The sequence below is a fragment of the Egretta garzetta genome, unplaced genomic scaffold (genome assembly GCF_000687185.1).
Source record: "Egretta garzetta isolate BGI_Z169 unplaced genomic scaffold, ASM68718v1 scaffold287, whole genome shotgun sequence".
In the NCBI taxonomy this organism is placed as follows: domain Eukaryota; kingdom Metazoa; phylum Chordata; class Aves; order Pelecaniformes; family Ardeidae; genus Egretta; species Egretta garzetta.
Genome location: NW_009260435.1, coordinates 12875447 through 12897838, shown reverse-complemented (window position 1 = coordinate 12897838; position 22392 = coordinate 12875447). Strand labels below are relative to the sequence as shown.

General features: G+C 39.6%; 1 protein-coding gene across 5 annotated transcripts in view; it reads right to left on the bottom strand.

Annotated features, from left to right (window-relative positions):
- PDE8A (phosphodiesterase 8A) overlaps positions 1–22392 on the bottom strand; it is a 132462-nt gene that overhangs the window by 4232 nt on the left and 105838 nt on the right. For all 5 annotated transcript variants that reach the window (XM_035899338.1, XM_035899340.1, XM_035899341.1 and 2 more), the window contains 11 exons: positions 17414–17502; positions 16107–16158; positions 15964–16006; positions 14933–15010; positions 13649–13719; positions 12843–13007; positions 10147–10195; positions 9748–9883; positions 6844–7042; positions 3801–4018; positions 2831–2963 (listed from right to left, as the gene is read on the bottom strand). In XM_035899338.1, coding sequence (XP_035755231.1) covers positions 2831–2963; positions 3801–4018; positions 6844–7042; positions 9748–9883; positions 10147–10195; positions 12843–13007; positions 13649–13719; positions 14933–15010; positions 15964–16006; positions 16107–16158; positions 17414–17502 — 1233 coding nt within the window. The remainder of the gene's footprint in view (positions 1–2830; positions 2964–3800; positions 4019–6843; positions 7043–9747; positions 9884–10146; positions 10196–12842; positions 13008–13648; positions 13720–14932; positions 15011–15963; positions 16007–16106; positions 16159–17413; positions 17503–22392) is intronic.

Genomic DNA, 22392 nt, shown 5'->3' with positions numbered 1-22392 from the left:
TTGACTCTTTAGAGATGGGTAGGTACAGAAATTTACACCACCATCTACTCAGAATGGAAACTTTAAAGCAGAGAATATACTAGACTTCTCTGGCACCTGACAAGATCTTGGTCTATACTCAGAGCAGTGATGATAATCTAATGCAGAGCAGTAATGATAATGATAATAATAATAATAATGTGCCACCAGTTCCTGCAGTATTTTATATGAAGAGGGAGATACAAAGCAGCAGAGACATTCTGACCTTTTATTAGGACAGAATTTTCAGAAGAAAGTTCTTGTGGGGAAGAAAGTTCTTCCTAAAGGAAGAAACTGACAATAATAAAAATATTATTATTTGGTAGTAGTCTGGCTCAGAAACACCAGCTCCACACTTCTCACCAAAATCAGACCCCAAACCAGTTATTTTCCCTCATTTTTAGATATGTGGAAGGTGAAATAAAAAGGAAACAAAGCGAGGTGCATACATCTCCAAATGCATGGCAAAATTAACGTAAGAGAAAGGCAGAATAAAGTGATGGAAGCTCCAGAAACACAAGCATGGAAATTGTGGATGGAAAATTATTAGAGATCATTCAGTTAAGGACAGTAGAGAATATCCTAGTAGGTAAACCACCAGGAATCAAGAAAGGATATTCGCTTCTGTGATCTGTTCAAACCAAGGGCACAGTTCTACTTGCTGTATGCGGATGTCTTGGGAATAAAATGTGCTAACTGTGCTTAGTCCCAGCATCCTGCTCAGAGTGCAGAGGTGTCTCTGCATGTCAGATGTTGGCTTCCTGTCATAGGCTTAGGTGACATCATGAAGGGAAATGGGAGGATAAAGGATGCTGGAGCTGGAAAGGATTTTTTTTCAGTTTATGAAACAAAAGAAGAAAGGAAACAAACAGAGCAGCTTCTCAGCATGGCTCTTTGAACAAATATGTATAAAAATAATAAATAAAAAAAATAAGTGGAACTGTCCCATTTGGAACACACGGTTGGCAGCTCAGCCTGCAAACACTACACTGAGTCACTGCCATGACTGGAAACCAAGCCAGGAAACACATGCTGCCGCTGCAACCAGATATACAACCAGACTTGAAAGAGGATCTGCAAGTGTTGTTCTGCTAGTAAGAAGCACAGCAAATGATTTGGTTTACCCACTCACACATTACAGGCCTTTTAATAGGAACCTGCTAAACTGAGAACCTCCCAGCCAAAAGAAGAGAAACATTTTGCTTCTCGTTTTCAAAAAAAAAATTACATAGCTTTTGTCTGTCTTCCCATCCTTGGGCAGAATTTGCTGTGAATCGCAAATGCCTCATGGGACAGATTATTTCCCTGCAGCCCCTGGGGCTCAAGGGCATAATTAAACTTGTTTGATTTCTATATGTCACTGTATGTGCTTTTACTGTCTGACTGTACAGGTCCAAACCCCATTCTTCAGCAGCAACAGCTATTCAGCTTTCTGTAACAGGCAAGATAAATTTGGCTCTTTGGATGGATGCTGCTGCTCAGAAACCTGCTGCATCCCAATTCTTGGGGCTGGACAGAAGGGCTCTGCACACCAAGCCAGGCCAGCACAGAGCCCTCCAGCAGGACCAGGTGCCCTAGAAAGTTATGCACTCCACAAGGCCAGCCAGTGCCATGCACTACACCCAGCAGCAGCAGCTCCCTTGTTCTCCTCCATGTCTCTTCCCCTCCTATGCTCACCCAGAGAGGCTGTCCAGCTGAGGACTTAACAGCCTTTCTCCTAGTTTAGTCAGTAAAACCAGTATCCTACTGGGACTTTGGCTTCACATTCACATAGCTCTCATTAGCATTGCTGGGTTCCAAGACCAAAGCTAATTCTAGCATATACTCCTGTCGACATAGGCACTTGCCTCCAATTAAACTCCAGTCTGCTCCTGGTGGGTGAAGGAACAAGACCTGTTCCTCTCCCACATTCAGATAATAAAAAGACTGCCCTCCCCCATTACACACAACAGTCATAAATGTGGCTTTCTAAAAAACATGGTAAGAAAACACAGAAAACCATTACAGCTCCTACAGGACGTTGCCACCGATGCAAACTTTATTATAACCATTTCTGAAAATCTTCTCTTTGCAGAAAACCATTCCAACAAAATTATACACTGCTCTTACTGGCAACAAAACTGCTGGTTGAAGCTGTTATTGAAACTGGTGTGGTTTTTCAGAATGAGTTCTTAACAGGCAATTTCATTGTGTCCATGGGGTTCCAGATGGTTATTGATTATGTCTATATGATACATAATGCCACCATCATCTATTTTAAAGATTAAAAAAGAAAGTAGACAGAAAACCCATGAATGCTGCCAGGCAGCGCTGAAGGCTGAGGGCCCTCATTTCCAGAGAATGCGCTGTACGGCAGTCAATATACCTGCCCTTATGTTGCACCACCAGCAGTTCCCATTGTGAGTGAGGGAGGAATTCAGCTTCTGTTCTGAGGGGAATCTTGGCTCCTTTGCGGAAATGGCCAACAACAATGCCAAGTCTTGCCACTACCACTTTCTCCATGGGAGTGACTGAGTTCATCAAAATGACATGTTTAACAGGAAAATACACAGCCCAAGGTTCTGATCCCAAGTACAACATCATAGCACTGCAATATTAATGGGATCCAAGTGAGTCCCACTCACCCTCAAAATGTGTGATGGCCATGTTAAGCAGAAGGGCATTCAAACCCAGAGGTGAAAGACACATTTCTAGTCTCTCTTTTTCCACATTTCTGAAGAACTTTCTCAGAATACCACGTGGGGATTTCCTACTGCCAAGGGTACCCAGTAACTGCCTAGTCATTGTAAGGAGGACTTGCAGTGTCGCTTACCCCATTTTCTTCTAGCGCTGCCAAGGGTTTATTAATGCTGTTGACAAACTTGTTGACATGCTCAAAGTGCTTTGTCATTTCTGTTGCTAAGACCATGTCAATAATGGCTTGGCGAAGGGTTCGATACTCATTCCTGTTTGAAGAAGGAAACAATTAAGAATGCTGGCTGGTTCACAAAGGGCTGCTTGCTAAAACAAGTCTAACAAAAAAGCTACAGACCATTTCCGTTGGAGAGAGGTACCAGGGGAAGAAAGAACAGTAATAAAGGCTTGGGCAGCTGCATCTATGCTGGATGAAGTACCCTTTGGTGTGAAGACACATGTGCTAGAGGCATGACTGGATCTCCAGGAGAAACAGTGCAAGAGCAGGGCAGAAGCAGAGGCACCAGCTTCTCAGGAGGGCTGCCAGGACGTGCCACACCGGCATGTTCCCAAGGCTTTTAGCACAGACACTCAGCAGTGGCTCATGCTCCAGCCAAGTTTTCAGCAATAATTTTCTGCTCTATCTCAAGAGGGCCAAGGCAATCCTCACCCTAAATGCCTTTCTAGGGCTGGAAGAAGAACAACAGGTCCTTCACTATCCTTCCCATTGCAGCAAGGCACTTAATTTTTGAGTGATGCTCTGTGGCTCTTTCTATCCTTGTTCTACCCAGCAAACATCTACCCACTCAGCTTGTCATCTATGTCCAACAATACAAAATGATTCTGCTAGACTTTCTAACATTAGGATTTACACGCCTTACATAGGGTCTGTCTTTTTTCCACAGGAGGAACTGAAACTGTGGGATTACTCCTAAGCCTGTGCAGGACAGTTAGAAGCAGTCTACTGTTTTAGAAGCAAACTTCCACAAGGGCTACAGACAGACAAGGTACTGTCCTCCTCTAGGATGCTTGTTTGCATTATCTTATCTTACACAGAGGAAAGTGAGAGATATTAGTGGGCAGACAAGGAGCCTAGGGTTTAAGCTTACCTCTCCATGTTTTTAAATATATTGCATTTGTCATCCCGGGTGGTGAGCTGGAAAGCCAGGGCAGCATGATGACTCTCCAGCACTGCGGTGTCATTGTAGAGAATTGCTAGCTCACTGCCAGCATTACACAGGAAAGAATTTGTTCTTCCTGGGTGATCCACGTCATGGACTGTGGCAGCAATGAGAGCAGCAACCTCATCAATTGGATCCAAAGTTTGCTGAAAATAGAAGGATGCTTAGTTTTCCTGGCAGACTCATTAGAAACCCTACTCTGTCCATAAGATTAAGCCAAGCTGCTGAAGAAAAAAAGCCAGAACTCTGCAAATCAGTAAGGGTCAGATGTTCTAGACAGAGCAATGGAAAATTCATTATAAGCTTCATTGAACACTGCATGACTTTTTTGGCCATTTTGTGCCTCTTGAATTTTGCCTTAGCCACACCTTTGACAAAGAACATCAAATTAAACAAATGCAAAGTAATAAATTAGTTTGTGTTTTCTAACAACACAGAAACCACCTTCACTTGGAGTTAGGGTATTTGGCTTGGAAAAAAGACCAATACTGCTAAAAATAATTCTATTTCCACCAGACCCCTTCATTTCTTTTGGAAACTTAATGTGTCCTAATCACATTTCACTTACAAGGTGACTAGGTTTACAATTTGTAAGGAATGTTTCCCATTATATCCAGTTCTATAATAACAGTGTCCTGGGGCTACAGCTAATATGAAATCTATGAAGAGTACTTGATGGTTTACATCCATGGAAAAATTACAGGACACACTATTCTATACTTTCAGTATCAGATTCTGATTCTCTTAGCGTGCTGCTCTCCATGCTTTAAGTCTATTTACATTGGTCACTGTTTTATGTCTGATTATATATATCTACCCTATAACAAAATACAAAACTATTTTACTTCTAAGGTTTTATACTTAAGTTTTAATAGTGTATTAATAGCATAAAGGAGAAAAAGCACGAAGCATCTCAGAAATATGTTGTATACATTTGGAAACTAGCCTTTATGCTGTGTTTATGCTGGCTTTTTGTGAAGGATTACAGATACAAAAAAATTATGTTAGAAATTTTAATAGAATGAAAGAGACACAAGAGCAGATATGTTTCCATTTGAATCTGGGAGCAGGGCAGATAATTTCCGTTCCACTTAGCTTGAATTTAAGGTCCAAATTCTCTACTGGCTTTGACAGTACAGTTCATAATGGTTGGACTTGGTAGGTGAAAAGACAATCCCCACCCTACTTTACACCTCCTGAAATTAATGCAGTGACTTGACTTTGATGGAGCTAAGATATTATTCATTGAAGACTGTCAAGAGGGTCTTGAGGAGAACAAGAAAAGGCAAAGAATTATTTATACTCTAGGTTCATAGTTAGCATTGTCTGAAATACTATCTGCCATGTGTTAACTTCTTCATTCTGTCAGCTGCTGCTCATGGGGTTCTATTTTCGTGGTTTGAAGTTAGGAGAGAGAGATTTTTAGACCAGGCTTTCCTCAGAGGGACACACTGACCAGTGCTCAGTCTGGCTGAGAAAGGCCTGTGCAGATGGGAAGTGGCCAGAAACTGGAGAATACTTGACCTGTAGGACCACTGCAGTGTATCTGATGCTTATTTCCCGAGTCTGACATATCAAACTTTGCAGGGATTTACAGCCCCTTTACCCCAAACTTCAGGTCAAGGATTCTAAATTTGTCGTCTTAACTCCTGTGGCACAGAAGTGGAAATGATTCTGACAATACTGCTTCAATTTGGGAGGCAGAAAATTTTCCCAGCAAGAACAGAGTTCAATTTACTGAAAAAAATCTTAAAGGTGAATTTGAGTGGCAGAATCTGGCCTTCTGTATCTAGGTTAGGTTGAACTCTGGACAACACAAAAGCAGCTGGGCTGTAACTTTGAAAAGATAAAGAGAGAATTTTGAACTTTGATTTTGCTCCTTCTTTTACTGCAACATTTTTTTCTCTTCCTATGCCTACAGAGGAATGGAAATAACATTCTGGAAAAGGAGGTGGCAGTCATGCTTCTGTGGCATTGAAATGAGTCCAGATCTTGTCTGTTTTTCATAGATATTCTTGGGAAGACCAGCCTAAACCTTTGGCAAATCAAGAGGCTGAAAATATCCAGTGAAGTTCTATTCCCACTTGGCATATAGTATTTGTAAGTCAGCCTCTGGAGAGCACACTAATGAGCTGCAGCTCCAGGTTAAGGGACTTACTACAGTTTTAATGAGCTGTCAGAAGCTTGTTTACAGTCACAAATGTCTCAGCCAGGTGCCCATCACTAGCACTATCCTTAGGCAGGCCAATTCAGGGTAGGAATTTCTATCCAGAAATGCAACTCAGAAATATGTACTGCCACTACACTGCATACACATGCAAGCACTGTTTTAATTCCCCTTCTCTAGTCTGCCCTCTGGGCATGTGAGAACAAAGGTTGCTCTGATTTATTCTGGCTGTCAAGGGCTCTAAGACGCCAGTGGGTGTTATGGTACAAGGAACTTCAACAAGTAATCTTTTACAATACACTTCTCCAATGCAGTCTCTTTAAGCCTCAGGGCATCTTGTCCAGTGGGTGGTATGACTTTGGAAGCACTAAACCTACTTTATGGCCTATATTGTCCTGGGAGTCTTCTGCAAAATGACCATCACAAGACGTAAGAGATGGTGATTTATTGCATTAAACCTGTATTTGGCATGTACTGTCACAAAAATAATTGTGTCATTAGCTCACCTATCTGAGAAATTTTAACTGTAGGAAGTTTTGTTTTAAAAGGAGGATTTCTTATTCTCCCATCAAGACTAGCTGAATTCCCATAATATTAGTATACACACTTCCACATATACTGTAAAAGAGATCCTAGAACTCATGTAAAGCAGGCCAGTTCTTTACCCTCAGAATTACCAAACTGGTTGGCACTAGATAGACATTTGGCTCTTGGCATCTTTTTTTGAGATCTTCCCTTGAGAGATCTTCCTTTGATCACAACTGTACTTCCCACCTACACTGTTTCTTATAAATGTGGACTCACCTTTACTCTTTCTTTAGACAAGAAATAAGCAGTGGCATGTAGTACATCTGCTGAGTGAGTAGAATTATGGTAGGAGTTGGAGGAATGGTAGTTAGCTTCAATAACTTGTAACCACGACCTCAGAGTTGATTCTGAACAGTTTAGGAATTCACAGATTCCAAAGCGAGCAAAAATTTTGAGACCCAGATAAACCAAAGGCCTGTGGAGAAAAATAAACACGAAGTTTTAAAACAAATGACGTTGAAAGAATATTATATAGCATAAATAGTATGAATCTATATATAATTTTTAACCAATGACATGTCAGATTATGTATAAGGACTTGTTACAGAATTACAATCCAGACCTGTAGAAATGTTCTGCCTACCCATCACATGCACACTCTAAGAACCATGCAAGTTCCTAACACTTCCAGGAATATTAAAAAGGCTCTGTATTGCTGCTGTACTACCTGTAGCAGTATTTTGGAGCTTGGGAAGTCTATGTTGGGTAAAATGGAGACTGCAGTCAAAATGAGATAAATTAGCAAGTACTAAACCCTGCACGTGAGAGGAGGGAAGTAATCTTGCTGCTGCCACAGATTCCTAAACTAGCTTGTTCACAGTTAGGCAAAGTATATCTATGCTATGCAATACTGCAATCACTATTCTTTCTGCACTGCAGATCTGCTCCGTTTCTTTTAAGCCCACCCTTGCAGGCTTCCATTGCTCATTGACTTTGCATGCAACAGAGGATGAGAGATGGAGGTGTTCTGGAAGCAGATGGCCAGGCCAGAGTATGCCATTTCTAGCAGACTATAAGGGCCAGATGAACCTTCAGGCTAACCCAGTCGGAGAGCTGTCTCCAAAAATAGCCAACATCACTGTATTCTAGTACTCTTGCTTCTCCCAGGCCAAACTGCACAATTTAAACCCAGATGACTGGCAGGTGAATGAAGATCAGAACAGCAGTACAGAATACTTCTAATCTGAAAGCTGTGACAGTGCAGTATGTTTAATAGAGCAAACAAAAAAAAAATAAAATCAACTTTTAGTCCACCAGCCTTTTTTTGAACCCAGTTAATATTGCTGTTTTCTTGTCTAATACATTTTTTGCTTAAGAAGAACAAGTATAGTGGTAAATATTTTCAAATGTGGATTCTTAAAAAGAGCTCATAAACCCTTATTTTGGTATCTCACTTTGCTGCTTGATGCCAGATGCATCCAGCACTCTGATTTTTAGCTGCACCTGACAGGTGAGATGAGGTCATTTAGAGCTGCTGAGGTAACTTGAAGTTGGATATACATCTTTTGGCAAAACCGCTCAACAATACTGTGTCATATACTAGAATCATAATATACTAAAGTTAAATCTTTCTTAATCCCCACCACGTAGCACTGTCAGACAAAGGTCTTTCCAGGTTTCTGTGTCAGTGAACTGTAATGCACTAAAGCTTAGATTTAATGAATTATCTTGGCTTTACTACCATATGTCTCCTTGGACTTGAAGACAATACTAGTAACATATTCATACTTGTGATTCATTGAAGATCGCTTTAATTCTCTTAATAAATGAATTGCCTTTATTTAAACACAGCAGGAAGCAATCATAATTATAATACCTTTATAAGAGGACAGGCAACAAAGTACCTCTGTTGTTCCTCTGTGGTCTCTTCAAATCATAAGAACAGAGAAACCTATCTGATGATCTCATGCATGTTGGCTGGGATAATTAATTCTTAAGTTACTGCAATGTGCATATTAAATGTGGTAAATCACACAGACTGACTATATTTTTACTTTTTTTTTAATTACTGTCTCTGTAGCACTTCATTAGAAATGGAAATGTAGCAAAGCAAAAAAAAACCTTAAAGTAACTGGATGCAAATTTCTTCATTTACAATAAAATCACTTTAAAGAAGAATAAAAACCTGATTTTTTTCCACTTTTTTTGGTTCATAAAACCATAGTCTAAAAATGAAGTCATATATGTTAATTAAATGCCTGATATCTTTCTTAGACATTGTTTTTTAATACCTTTCAAAGCTCTTACAGGTCTCAGATTTTGATGAGGGTTTAAGATAGTCAGTTCATTGCAGGATCTAGCCTCCAAATTAGTGTCTCATAGAAGCTTTAAGCTAAGACAAAGCATGACACATGAAACTAGACCCAAAGGAGAACTTTTGATAGGCATCTGAAAATAAAAACAAGGATTTAAACCAAGAGATCAATTTACAGTCTTAATGGAAGCATTCGCTACTAATGAGGTAGAGCCTATCAAAACTGCTGATCTGCTTTTGAAAACTTCTATGATGGAAATGGGTATGGTCTAATTTTTATCAGTAAATATTATTCAGTTAATCTTATACATAAAATGTAGCCTGTCAAGATTTTAGAATAAAGACCTTCCTCCAATCCCAAAGAAAGTCAATGGGAATTCTGCTGAAAAGCTGTATTTGAACTGTTTAGGAATAAAAACTACCCAATTACATGGAGAGAAAATAAAACATGATCTGTACCAACTGATCAAATTAAGACCAGCATGTTGACTCTCTGTGTAGTTGGCCACAATTTGAATTTGAATCCCCACAAGACCACAATTTGATTTGTAGAACTTTTCTATTATTGAGAACAGAAAAAGGCTTTTTAAATTATGTTGGTTTGTTATTATATTGTATCAAAGATATATAAACTTCAATTACATCCACTGGGAATCTGCAGGAAATAGTGTATGATGAAACAGAAGATACTTAATGGGCTCATACACAACTAGAAATGACAACGAGAAAATTTCAAACATTTGACTTTGAAAACAAAAGTAATTCCATTTTAGAAGCACAGGTAGAGAAATTAAAGAGCTGATTACAGGATGACATTTAAGTCACTTCTCAGCAACTTCAATTTATGACCTCCTGAGCTTACTGACCTTTTATGGGTGGCAGCCTCAAGTTCAAAGATATCAAAATCCCAGTGTTCTTCATTTTCCATTGCCTGTGTTATCCGGGGGGGTATGTCATTGAGGGAGATTGGAGAGATCAAACTGCCAGCAACCTGATGAGTTTCTGTTGAGGAATATATTTTCAAAACACTATTAATAACCCTGAGATAAATTTTTACTTTTACTTCAAAAGTTTTCTTCTCTGCAGTAACATCTGGCAACTCTCGTTTCTATAAAGCTCAGTAATGCTACAGAACAATGCCTATAAATAAAAATAAAATAAAACCAAACAATGCTTATAAAAAAGAACACCTTATCACATTTCACCTGTTTCTTAAATTTATTAACATGTTTTAATATCTCAGTAACCACCAAATTAAAACTTACGTTTTGCTGACAATATGTATTCATTCCCTGATAATCTTCGTAAACCATCCTGTTCAATAAAAGTTGAGAGTTAAATACAGGGTATTGTACAAAAGGTCAATAACATGATGACACCAAACAGTAGCACAATGACTTTAGAGAAACCTGACTGCAACCTGTCACAGTCATCAAAGCTGCCTCTCCCCTTATTTGTGTGTACTGTTAAGATTTGCCTGTTTTACATATAGTTCATAACGGATGTGAAACTGCATGATTTGGGATACAATATGAACTCAGATAGGTAAAAACTCAAATTTCTCAGCTGCAGATGGAGTTCTGGAATTACAGCCTCACATCCACCTTTGTCTGGACAACACACACAGAGGTTCTGGATGTGTGCCACAAACCAGAGACCATTATGTCCACATACTTCCCAACAGCAAGCAAAGGTGGGTGGTGGGAGGGAACAGATGGAGACTGGATGCTTCTGCTCTCCTCCCCCTGGTATTAGCAGATCAGGTCACCTCAGCAGCATAAGAATCTCATGGTTTGTTGCTGGGATTGCAGAGCAACAAATTAATCTGAGGCTTCCCTTCTATCAAAGAAGAATGTATGCTTGTTTATGCTCCAATTCAGTGTCTCCTAGGTTTAATTCTGGCATGATGCCTAGATGTGCAAAGGATTAAAACTAACAGAAACTAACAGAATGATATATTTAATATTTACTTTTCAGCTCATAATTCTAAATACTGTGGCCCAAATCTTGCTTGCTCTTTTGATGTATACAGCTGTTAGTTTCTGCACGTTAATGTTTAGCCCATGAATAAAAAAAATTTATTAAAAAAAAAAAAAATCTTTCTGAATGCACCTTACTAACAATGCTATGTACCCAAAGTATAGCAGAAGTAAACGTGGATGCTGTATCTGTACATACAATGTCTGCACTTAAAAGAATTGTTATATCTCATTTTTATTTTCACATTTGTAAGCAAATTAGTCTGGATTTTTGTGATCTAAAAGGAAAGGGAGTACTACTCATAATTGGCTCAGTGACTCTTCAATAGCACTGCTGTGACACAAATATTTAGGACACCAGATGCTGTCTATCATTTAGAATCAAAGATTAGTTTTTTAAGAGTTGAAGTAGCAAGTGTAATTGTATCTGGCAAATCCATCTTTGAACTCCAAATGCCCTTCCCATCATGAATTCTGCTTGAGAGTTCAAATGCAATAACCTACTACTTGTTCCCCTACTCAGACATAACTTCTGAACATGAAATGGAATAATATGATTGTTTTTAACAGACCCTTTGCTGGAAAAATGTTTCTCCCAGATCATTTTAAAACTCATACTATACCATATACCACCGTGCTCTAAAATGGATTTTCTCAGATTTTCTATTGCTCCATAAAATAGCCTTTATTTTATTTTTAGTAAGGATTTTGTATTTTGTAATATTGTTACCTACATGTTCTGGGACCATGGACTGAATACAGTCAGAATACAAATGTATGTAAGAATCAACAGTCCACAAAAAGGAGAAAACAGTTGACTTTATGGACTGTGTGTATTAAGCAGGAGAAAAAATTAACTTTGAGACTCTTAATGGTTATATTTATCAATTTTCTTCCTATATTTTTATAGTTAAGGTAACAATATATTTTGTCTACTGAGTTAGTAAATTCAATGCTATATGAACCATTCAGGCCTTCACCTGGAATTCTTCAAGTCTCTCGTATGTTTCATCTGATCAGATATTTGCTGTGGTATTTTAAAAGGCAAAAATGAATGTAAACTGTTTCCAGATTCTGATAGATACTGCAAAGGTGCCTTGATAGTTACAGCATGAAAGAATAATAGCCCAGAGACATCTCTGAGAAGCTCACATCTTGGGAGCCTTTTTGCATCCAACACATTGTCAATTGTTTTCCTGAAGTAGCCTTTTATATGCAACCTACAGACTAGTGGGAACACATTTCCTTAAGGCACAGCTAGCATTCATCCAAGTTCATCTAGTCATTATCAGGAGGGTCTGACACCAGGCTCTGAAGGTTTGGGTTCAATTCTTGCTTTGCAACGTGCCCTTTGTTCAACTTTGGGTACAACACTTCTTTTTCCAATGTCTCTGTTCCCCTTTTCTTAACATAACAACATAATACATGCCTTCTTCAGTCTTCTTCTTGACTTATTTAAATTATTAGTTCCGTGGAGCATTATTGTGTTTTAATATGTGAACACTCATGTTTCTAGCTCAAAGCACTCTGATTTTTCTATGAGTCTCTACGAGTACAAATATAATCCAAGAAATAGCAACAAAAAGATGTATTTTGCATTCTTTTGAAAACAAATTCTTTCTATGTACTGAAAAGGCCCCAAAACATGCCACTCTAATCCTAATTAATAAACACAGATGTCTAGCTGTCTTTCTTTCTTCCTCTCCCATCTAGACCTTTCTAAAATTAATCACATTGAAAAAAGAATTTGTTTTCCTTTCCATTTCTACCAAAACTAATGCTTCAAAGAGACTGGTCAATTTACCTTGCATTTTCAGAGCTGCATTATTAATGTAGGGGGAAAAAAATCCACAAAAGAAGGTGCACAGTTTTTCCTGAAAATTTGGCATTGTAGAGGCAAAGCACAAGTCAGATTATAAAGATCGAGTAACTGGGAAAATCAAGCAATGGAACATTATCAACAGCTATTTGTATGTACTTACTGTCATTAACCCTCCAACGAGGTCACTTGTGTGTGGATCTTCATCTTTTGTCCCCAGTTGTGGAGAGTACAATTCAGTGGTTCTTAAAATCTCCAAAACCCGATCTAAAGCTTCTGCAACTGGCATGGGACTGCTTTCTTGTGCAGCATTGATGATGTTTATTACCTAGTTTAGCATTAGACATGTTTTGAATTTAGAAGTGATTTAAGAAAGAACAGAGACACTCATCAATTACAATGGAAAACTCATAGCAAATAAATGAGGTCTACAACTTTAATCCACATGTGGGAGAATCAAAATGAAAGGGACGTTAATAAAACACTGATGTTTGCTACTGACTCTGGGAACAAGATCGTGGCCTTAAAGACAGCAGTCTTATTAATCACTTTCCTGTTCAAGGCACAGCCTCAAAATGTCTTTGAATGGATTTAATATAACCTTATCCCATTTGCCTCTCTCAATTTATTAAAGAGCTGGGTTTTTTTCCAAATCCTTGAATGGGTTCAGAAGGCAGTTTACAATGCATAAGCAAGAAGAAGGAACTCTAGTCCCTCCTTCACATAGGCAAAAGTCCTTAAAAAGGATCATGCAATGGCTGACCACATGGAGGGCACTCTACTAAGCAGGCTTGGGAGAACTTTGTTCAGGGCATCTGGCTTTTTGGAGCTCCACTAGTGGGCAGGTGGAACGGGGGAAGAAGTTGCACCAGAGGCCAGCGCTGCCTTGCTCCTCAGTCTGGATGCTGTTACAGAGCCTTGTGCCCCAGTACTGCACAACTGACAACAGCTGGTGACAGTGCACATTACCTTGGTGATGGGTGCTTCAATAGTCATGGAATGTATCCTGGCCATAGAAGAGTGTCGCCTTTGTGAGCTGCCTATGTGGAAAACAAAGCAGAATTTGTATCCTGATTTCAGTGACAAGACATGACAGGAGGATTCAGCCAAGAAATCTTGATTCATTTTCTGAACTGCTTATCCTGCTGTGCCCTTCATTCTGCAGTCTATTGCACAATGCACACACATGCCTGTTATGCTGGGGACACACAGGTGCAAAGAGATGCACTGGCATCCCAGATTAGAGATAAGCAGCTGTTAACAACCTGGCAAAATCATGGCTTTGGCTTTTTATTTTAACTAATTAAAATATTCAATTAAAAACTCAATTAAAAGACTGTACAGATGTGTGTGTGTATGAACTGGCAGGCACAGGGAGGTAACTACTGCACTTATGTTATTACAGGATATATCTACTTCTGCTGCCTGATGCAACATGACAAGTCATAATGAGTCAGCTTCCAAGCTGAGGTAAATCAGTGAAGCTCCTTTGAAATTAAGATAGCTATGCCAAATTAAAACAGCAGAGGTTCTGGCCTATTATTTATTGGAAATTTAAAAACAAATGTTTTATATCAGTTAGCAATTTTGGTTCTGTAGAGAAAAGGCCAAGATGAGATTTTTCTGGATTATTACGTCGTGCTACCTATAAAATGCATCTCTGTTATTCTTTGTAAAGAGCAGCTCTTAAGAAGAATCAATGCTATATTTGCTATACTGGAGCATGGTTGTATTCTCACTGCCACAGACCTACTTCCATGTTTCACTAGTGTATGCTACCTAGACTGTAATGATGTATGCTTTAACAAAATCATATATCAGCAACAGTTTTGAAATGCGACTCATCTATCAAGTTTGGGGTGATCTAATAGAGTAAAAGACAACATAGTGAAAAGAAAACAAAATTTGTAAAAAAATTATCTTCGTATTTTTATCAAGAGAAGAGGTAAGAAATGTAGTAATTTGTTAGGCTTAGAGTTTGCCATTTGTACTTGAAAGTATCTGTGTTGGATCTCACGAGGTCTTCCATGCGGGATGGTAGATGATAGTCTTCCATTCTCCACTGGTTCAAAAAAAGACTCAAAGTAGCTCAAGAGAAGAAAATGGGGCTACTTGATAAAAGTTGTTCATGAATTGATGACTTTCTATTTTATTCATGTGTGTGTCTGTGCATATATACACACACACACTTACCTATATTTGTATGTCTATGTATGTATGCACGTAAAAATCTAAATCTACTTGCTTACATACCATCACTCCCTCGTGATGTTGTGGATCTGACATCTAGTGATCCTTTCCTCCTGTCTTTGTGTCTGCAAGTCTGAATATCTGTGGAGAAAAGGATATTGTACAATGACATTAAGTTGTACCTAAGATGTATGTTAAAGGAACTAAAACTCAAGAGAGAGGCTGATAGCAGCTGCGTGACATTTACTACAATGCTTCAGCAGATGAGAGCAAATGAAAGCTCTTTTTTAAACTCTCACCCAATTACACTGTCATGAACCTAGTCGCGCTCTCTGGCAGAACATGCCTGTTTTGGCAGAAGGGATCTAACAGCATGGAGGGAAAAGTTCTCACCTGACACAGTGACGCAATTGTAGTTGTGAATACAACTCGTGCAACACACCTGAGTTCACTCAAGTAACAACTACGACAAAGAACTGGTGGACCAAAGTAGACGACATGCTAGCAAACTAGGCAATGCATCCGAGGTCCCTTACGGACTCCAACAGATGCAACCTGTGCTACCAAGGCTACAATTAACAAGTGCCTGCAGCATGGATGCCAAGGATATCTTAAGTAAAGTGTTGATATGCGGGATGAGGGTGAATGGCAGTGTTGGTCATCCTCATTTCCACCCACATGCAAATACTCCACAAATAGTTAAAAGCAGTGCAAACATACATGCCACTAGCTATAGACCAGCCACAGCAACACAACAACTAGACGGCATCCTTCTTCTGATTTTGTCACAGGGATCCACTACGTACAACTGAAACATGATACTGAATCCAGAAATACCGCAATACCAACTTGGGGCCCTATTACTGCATTGTCAAGGGTGGGTTGCTTTATATCTTTTTTAAAACAAATGAGGCAGGTAGAAAGGGCTTGTATTTTCCTGCCTTTTGAGCTGGATTCCCAGCTTATTGCTAGCTAAACACTACTGTTCAGACTGTCCTGTGCAACTGTGGTTTTCAGTCAGATCACTAACAACATGCTTTATTCTTTCCCCAGGTACGCTCTCTGCTTATTAGGACAGAAGAGATGTGTCATACCTGTCTGAGATTCAGCCTGAACACGTTCACATGTCTTCTCCGCCTACAATTTAGTATGAGAAATACAGTTAGTCAGAACTTTCCCATTATATTGTAATATTTAGGGCTCAAACAAAAGCAAGCATAGCACTATTTTCACTTACCTTATTGTTGTCATTGCACAGTCTACTAATTGACACATAGTGTCTAATCTTTCTGTAGGCAAAAAACAGTGTGTTAATTCCCATCCAAACCTTAGCTCTAATTCAGTGCTGATACACAAAATGGGTAAGAGCAACAAATTAACATAGGACAAATCCTGTTCTGGCAGGAAGGCTCAGCTGGGAATGAAAAAACTCCACAGTTCTGCACATGATGTGGAATACAAAATGGAAGCATCTTCTGCAAGACTGTCTCCTCCTCTTTTGCTCTGTCCCCTGCCCCCACAGCTTCTTCTGGGCTACTGTAGGATGTTTCAGATATGATACAAATGCAAAATATGGAACAATGCAGTCCAACAATCAAAACCTTCTATAGGATTTAGGGGTAGAGCCATTAAACTGAAAACTACATCTTTACCAGGAAACTTTCTGAGCCAGCTTCAAATGGGCTTAGATTGTTCCATAAGTAGCAATATATGCAATACAGATTGGTCTTACAAGTTTGGCATCTTAAGCTGAAAATGTTTTCACTCTACTGATGGAGAGTAGAGAACATGAATTACTTCCAGGGATGAAATCAACCCAAACCACTGTTTTTAGGAAGTAACTGCATGAAGAAGCTGCATTTGGTCTTTCCTTCATGAAGACACACCTTTCTAAATTATTGTCTGAGCCAAATCTTGAAGATATATGTGCCATGCTTTTATTTAATGTTCGTGTTGCCTTAGAGGGCTTTGAAACTACTTCTGCATGCAATCTGTTCCACCTTCTTTCCCAATATAGTATAGAAGAACTCATCATAAATGTACCAATAGCTAACATATACCTGTGTGCTCCAAATGCTCTATTTGGGGACCAAGTGGACATTGCACAAAAATCAAGACATGCTTGATTTTGACCTGGATCGAAGCACACATGTGACCTCATCACATAAAGACACTTGGCAATAGCCATGAGTAGGTGCACAGTGGAACAGGACGTAGGCCCTAGTGGTCTCAACACAATGCACAGGAAGAGAGGAGGTTGCACTCTCACTTCATGGAGTATTAGAAGAGTAAGAGTCACAAGTGAGCACACCTGGATCTTTGGGTCCTTTTTGGGAAGCATTAGGAGAATTTCACTTCCCCTGCACACAGCATGTAAAGTCGATTTTGTACCAAGGAATTATGCAGAGGTCTGAGGCCCCCTTCCTTACATAAAATTTTCCTTTTTACTCAGTAACAGGATAATCCAATGTCTGCTGAAAGCAACTGAACTCTAAACTGAGCCTTGATTCAGACCTAAATCATGGCTTTAGCTTTCATACTTACCCTCCCTGTCCGACGACAGGTAGTATCTTCACATTTTGTTGTATGCTATCTCCATTTTTCTTTTTCGCATAGTACATTCCTTGCCATTCCTGAAAAAGGAATTCAAGTGGAAGTTCAGACAAAACAGAAAGAGAAGCTTCATACCCTTTTTCACTGAAAGCTGTCTTACAATACAAAACCAGTAAGGACTGGTTAAACTGTGTTTACCCTCAAATTTCTCCCCTGTAACTAACCTGTAGGTCAGTGTGTTGCTGCCAATGCACAGAGAACTTCCAGAGGGGCAGCCTCTGAGTGCCCTGATGGCAACAGTTGAACCTCAGGTACTCTGGGAATCAGAATCACATATTCTTTTCCCAGTCCTACCTCAGTGGTGTTGGGAGTCACTGGGGGAAGAACCTTACAAAAGCGAGAGCTCAGACCAGCCCCCGCCTAGAGCAAAAGTCCACCAGAGGCTCCAGGAGTGCCTGCAGGCTCTAACAGCGTGGGGCACCCCCCTGCCCTGTCCCAGGACCACGCACCACATGGCTGGGGCTGCTACACTGACCTGCCTGACTTTCTCCCTAACTGCACTGACTCCTCCCTGGAAGGTCGGTGAGAAACCACTCTGCAGACCTGTCCGCCTTCACTTCTGGACTGCATTGTCTCTCCTTGCAGAGCTGGGAAGTCTTATCACTGGTTAACATTAAATATATACGTGACTAAAAGCGCTTTGGTATCCCAGCACATTTACTTTCCACACAGTCATTTCAGTCTCAAAAAGCAGCAGAGATTTATTCTGGCTTTTTTAAAGCAAAAGAGAGCCTAGTAGAATAGCTACAGGATTCTGCCTCTCATCTGCTGACCTCCCCTCTAAAAGCACTCTGGTTTCAGGATCACATTTAAGGAGACGATTTTTAAAGTACCAGATTGTCAGTGCCAGTATCATTGTTTTTTGATAAAACTCATAAATGGGGAAAAAAAAAAAAAAGATGGGGTGGAAAAGAATTTTTCATTTTGCAGTAAGAAGTCTTTTTTTTCCTCTGGGAATGAGACATTTCTTTCTAGTGCAGAGCCTCATCTGCTCTTTCAATGCAACTCGGGAAATGTCCCTTCTCCTTTGTTTATGACATGCTTTTCAATGAAATACTGTTAAAACAGTCACTTCTGTCATTTAGAGATTTTAAATCCAGAAGGCACCACCATGGTCTAACACCCAGCCCCAAGCCACCTCCTTGCAGCGGAGCCCACACCCATGCTGTGAAGTAGGAGAGCTCCCATGCCAATGCACGCAGACACGGCTAAACGTGGCCATGGCACACACCAGGGCATGGGCCCCTTACCTGTTCCTCCCTCCCAATTCCCTTACCATGCTGCTGCTGCTTCTCAAATTGTGCTACAAATACCACAGCAAAGACACATACCACAACACTGACAGACCTCCCCGGGTCTCCCCTTGCATGTGATGCCTGGACTAGAGCTGCCCCCTCACAGGACTATTTAGAAAAACTCAGGGAAAGCAAAATTTGGGAACCCTGGGTCTCCCCCTTTCATTTCTGGCAGCAGCACAGAGGCCAGTTACCTTCCAACAGAACCAGTCTTTTGTAACCTGGCAGCTGACAAGATTTAGAATCATGCCTACACGTTTCCATCCCTAAAATAGTTGTTGGTGGTCTTTTTTAATAGATGCATATTTTGAGCTAGGCATCTAATAAATACCAAGTGATTAATAAATAATTGTTTCCATATTGCATATTCACATAACACAAACTAGCCATGCCAACTGCTGTCTTCCAGTTGAGTTCAACAGAGTGCAGATCAGATCTTACAAACGTATGTGAAAATACCTTCATGAGGCAAATGATACATATTTATTTATGTTAGACTGACAGATCTTGCAGTCAAGCAGGCCAGAACACAGGTACAGAGAACAGTTTTACATTTATGTTGATGGAGCCAGCAAATAAAGACTGCAGCCCACAGAGAGCTGCATGGTGACAGGCTGTGTAGAAAAAAATATGAAAAGCTTTTCTGAGGATCTGTTGGAGAAAAGAACTGTGCATAACAAATTGTGTAGCAAGCATAATATCTTCTCCTGTGAGCTGCATGAGGAATACAAATGAAGACAAAGCAAACATCACAAAATTCAATGCTCTCATAATTAAAAGTATGCATATCAATATTTTCCTGACAAACAGGATGAGGCAGAGATGAGTAATCGATCTCTAACCCAGGTAATAAACCTGGAATATGCACAAAGGGGTGAAGTCATAAGGTGCAGATTGGATAATTCCCGCATTGGAAATGCATCCTTTTCAAGACAGGTTATTCACTAATGTGGTGTTCTTAGTCAACAGATCGATTTTTCAACTTGTGAATTTCTAAAACCTGTGAAACTGTGGCAGGAAATGTGTGAGCGAAAAGGTCAGCAGAATTCTGAGAAATAGAAAGCCAAACTCCTGCTGGTAGGTAAAGTTCTCCCAGGGACATTACTTAAACATATTTTAAGAACACCATATGCTCTCTCACAGAGCCTCTGCCAGCAGTCCAACAGAGAAGAGCTACTTCACAAGACGTGCTGTCAGTCAAGTGCATCGTTACGTCTGCATTACAGCTACGCAAGTACGGTGATCAGTCACTTCTGCATGGCCTGGAGTGCTGGGATCAAAGGCAGAGTAAAAACCATACACGGTAAAAAAAAAATGGTTTCACCCTTTTATAGAGCGAATCAATGCTGACGTTTCAAACTTCATTAAAAAGGCCAAGGCATACATCTACTCACTGAGCATTCATACATACATCATAAGTAATCCCCCAATTCAGCCTTCCTTTTAGATTGGGGCTTCTTGCACTAGACAGCAAAGTTCAGCAAGCTACTTGTAGAAAACAGAGCAAACCAAAATAAACATCAGATATCATGAAAACAAACTCACAGAAAGTAAGGCTTATGTAGGAAGGAATTGCCATAGACCTTTATCACAGAGCAAGATCGCTCTCCACCCCCTCTGTGAAGATACCTATCTTGCAAATAATTCCCAAGGAGTGAGAGGAATTGCATGTTTTGTCTGATTTATCAATAGCTATCCATCTCACTTCAGAAAAAGCAAAACTAAGATCAAGAGCTTTGTATTAAACTTCAGAGATCAGACGCAGCAAGAATTCTAGTCAGAATTGCACATTGCATCTTAATGGATGTAATCTGAATCATGAAACAGAAGAACGAAGGAAGTACAACTTGTTTTTTAACTCTTCAAGTATGGATTGGTGAAAATGCCTTCAGTAACAATGGCTTCTTGCAAATTACAGCGAGCTGTAGTAACAAAAAATGCACTTCCAGGGATATTTTTTTTTGCTAAGAGAAACAACATCCTGACCCAAGAATCCCTATGTACCATGCAATTAGCAATTTTTGTGTATAACGCCTACGAATCTTTGTTTGGATATAGTGAACTTGCTCACAGGGCTATGTTTGTCAGCACAAGAGGGGAAATGTTGCAACAGTTCATCTTCCTAAATTGCATTTAAAGATTAGAGGTAGATTTTATGCAGCTTACATTTTTCTAAAGATCATAAAATCTTGCTTTCTATTATTGTTGTTGTATTACCATGTTTGTTCAAAACAGAAAAGCCAAACCTGCTAACAGGAGAATATCACAGTAGTATACAGTTGGCTTTTTTGGTATGCTATCACCTACAGTAGCCAATATATAGCCTATTGTAACAGGAAGCAGTCTTTCAAATTTAGGATATAAAGAAATCACAAGCCTGAAGAAAAGCATACAGACCATGTCAGAATGATCCAGACACAAGGTATGCACCTCTGAAAATGCTGTAACATCTCGACACAAATTATTTTAAACTAAAGCACCTTCAGAAGGCTGCAGTATTTCAAAGGTTACTCCGCACAGTTAAACTCTACTTGCAAAAATACTTCCTCTAAGAATTTAATTTGCAATTCATTTTTCTATTAGTATTTAAATGTAAGGCTACATAGATTGCATGCCATAAAACGTTCCAGGAGATACAAAAAACATGTAAACAGAATATATCCACCTAAACCAGCTTAAGCTGTTCCAGACAGACAAGTTCAAATAAGTAGTATTTCATTAGCCCTCACAGTTGGAAGTCCTAGAGCCAGGAGTAAAATAAATGCAAGGGAAGAGATGGATTAGGGTTAGATTTCTATCATTCATAGAGTAAAATATATTTCTGTTATTAAAGACATTTTTATCAGCACGCTAAAATATTAAAAATTTGATCACTTCCTATCTTCAAAATTTATGTTGTGTATTTAAAGCCTGACATGTCTAATGTATTTGAATTATACCTTAATAAATACTCCCTCCTAACATCAGCTTTGTATTACATACATTTACTGAAATAATTTTGTTCAGGCAACAGAGGTGTGAAGCACCATAATCCAAGCTATTGTCTATTGCTGGGACCTCTTCATGTAGAAATAAGTGATATATTCTTGTTGAAATGCACATGCAATCTGCACCCAGCTAGAGTGCAGCTTTTGTTGATGAATGCTTGTGTTGGTACCCTGATTTACAGAGTATGACTCATCACAACTTTGCATCGGTGCTTTTGCATCACTGCCTAAACACACAGAGTGCCGTGATTCATTTTAGCATCTCCCTGCTCTGTGTCAATAACATGCTGCTTCCCTGCGGACAGTCACTACGAACCAGCTAGCTATCCTGACTCATGGGCCATGACGCATCTAAAAACACATCAATTCCCAAATCTGTGTGTAACCTCTGTGGTCTTCTTCCTATAAGGTACTGTGACATGTTCAATGACATCAGAAGCATTTACTCCTCATTGTCAAAATGCAAATGAAAGCTCCTAGATGGATCCTCACACCACAGCCACAACAGTCACAGAATCATAGAATCATAGAATGTTTTGGGTTGGAAGGGACCCCTAGAGGTCATCTAGTCCAACCCCCCTGCAGTGAGCAGGGACACCGCTAACTAGATCAGGTTGCTCAGAGCCCC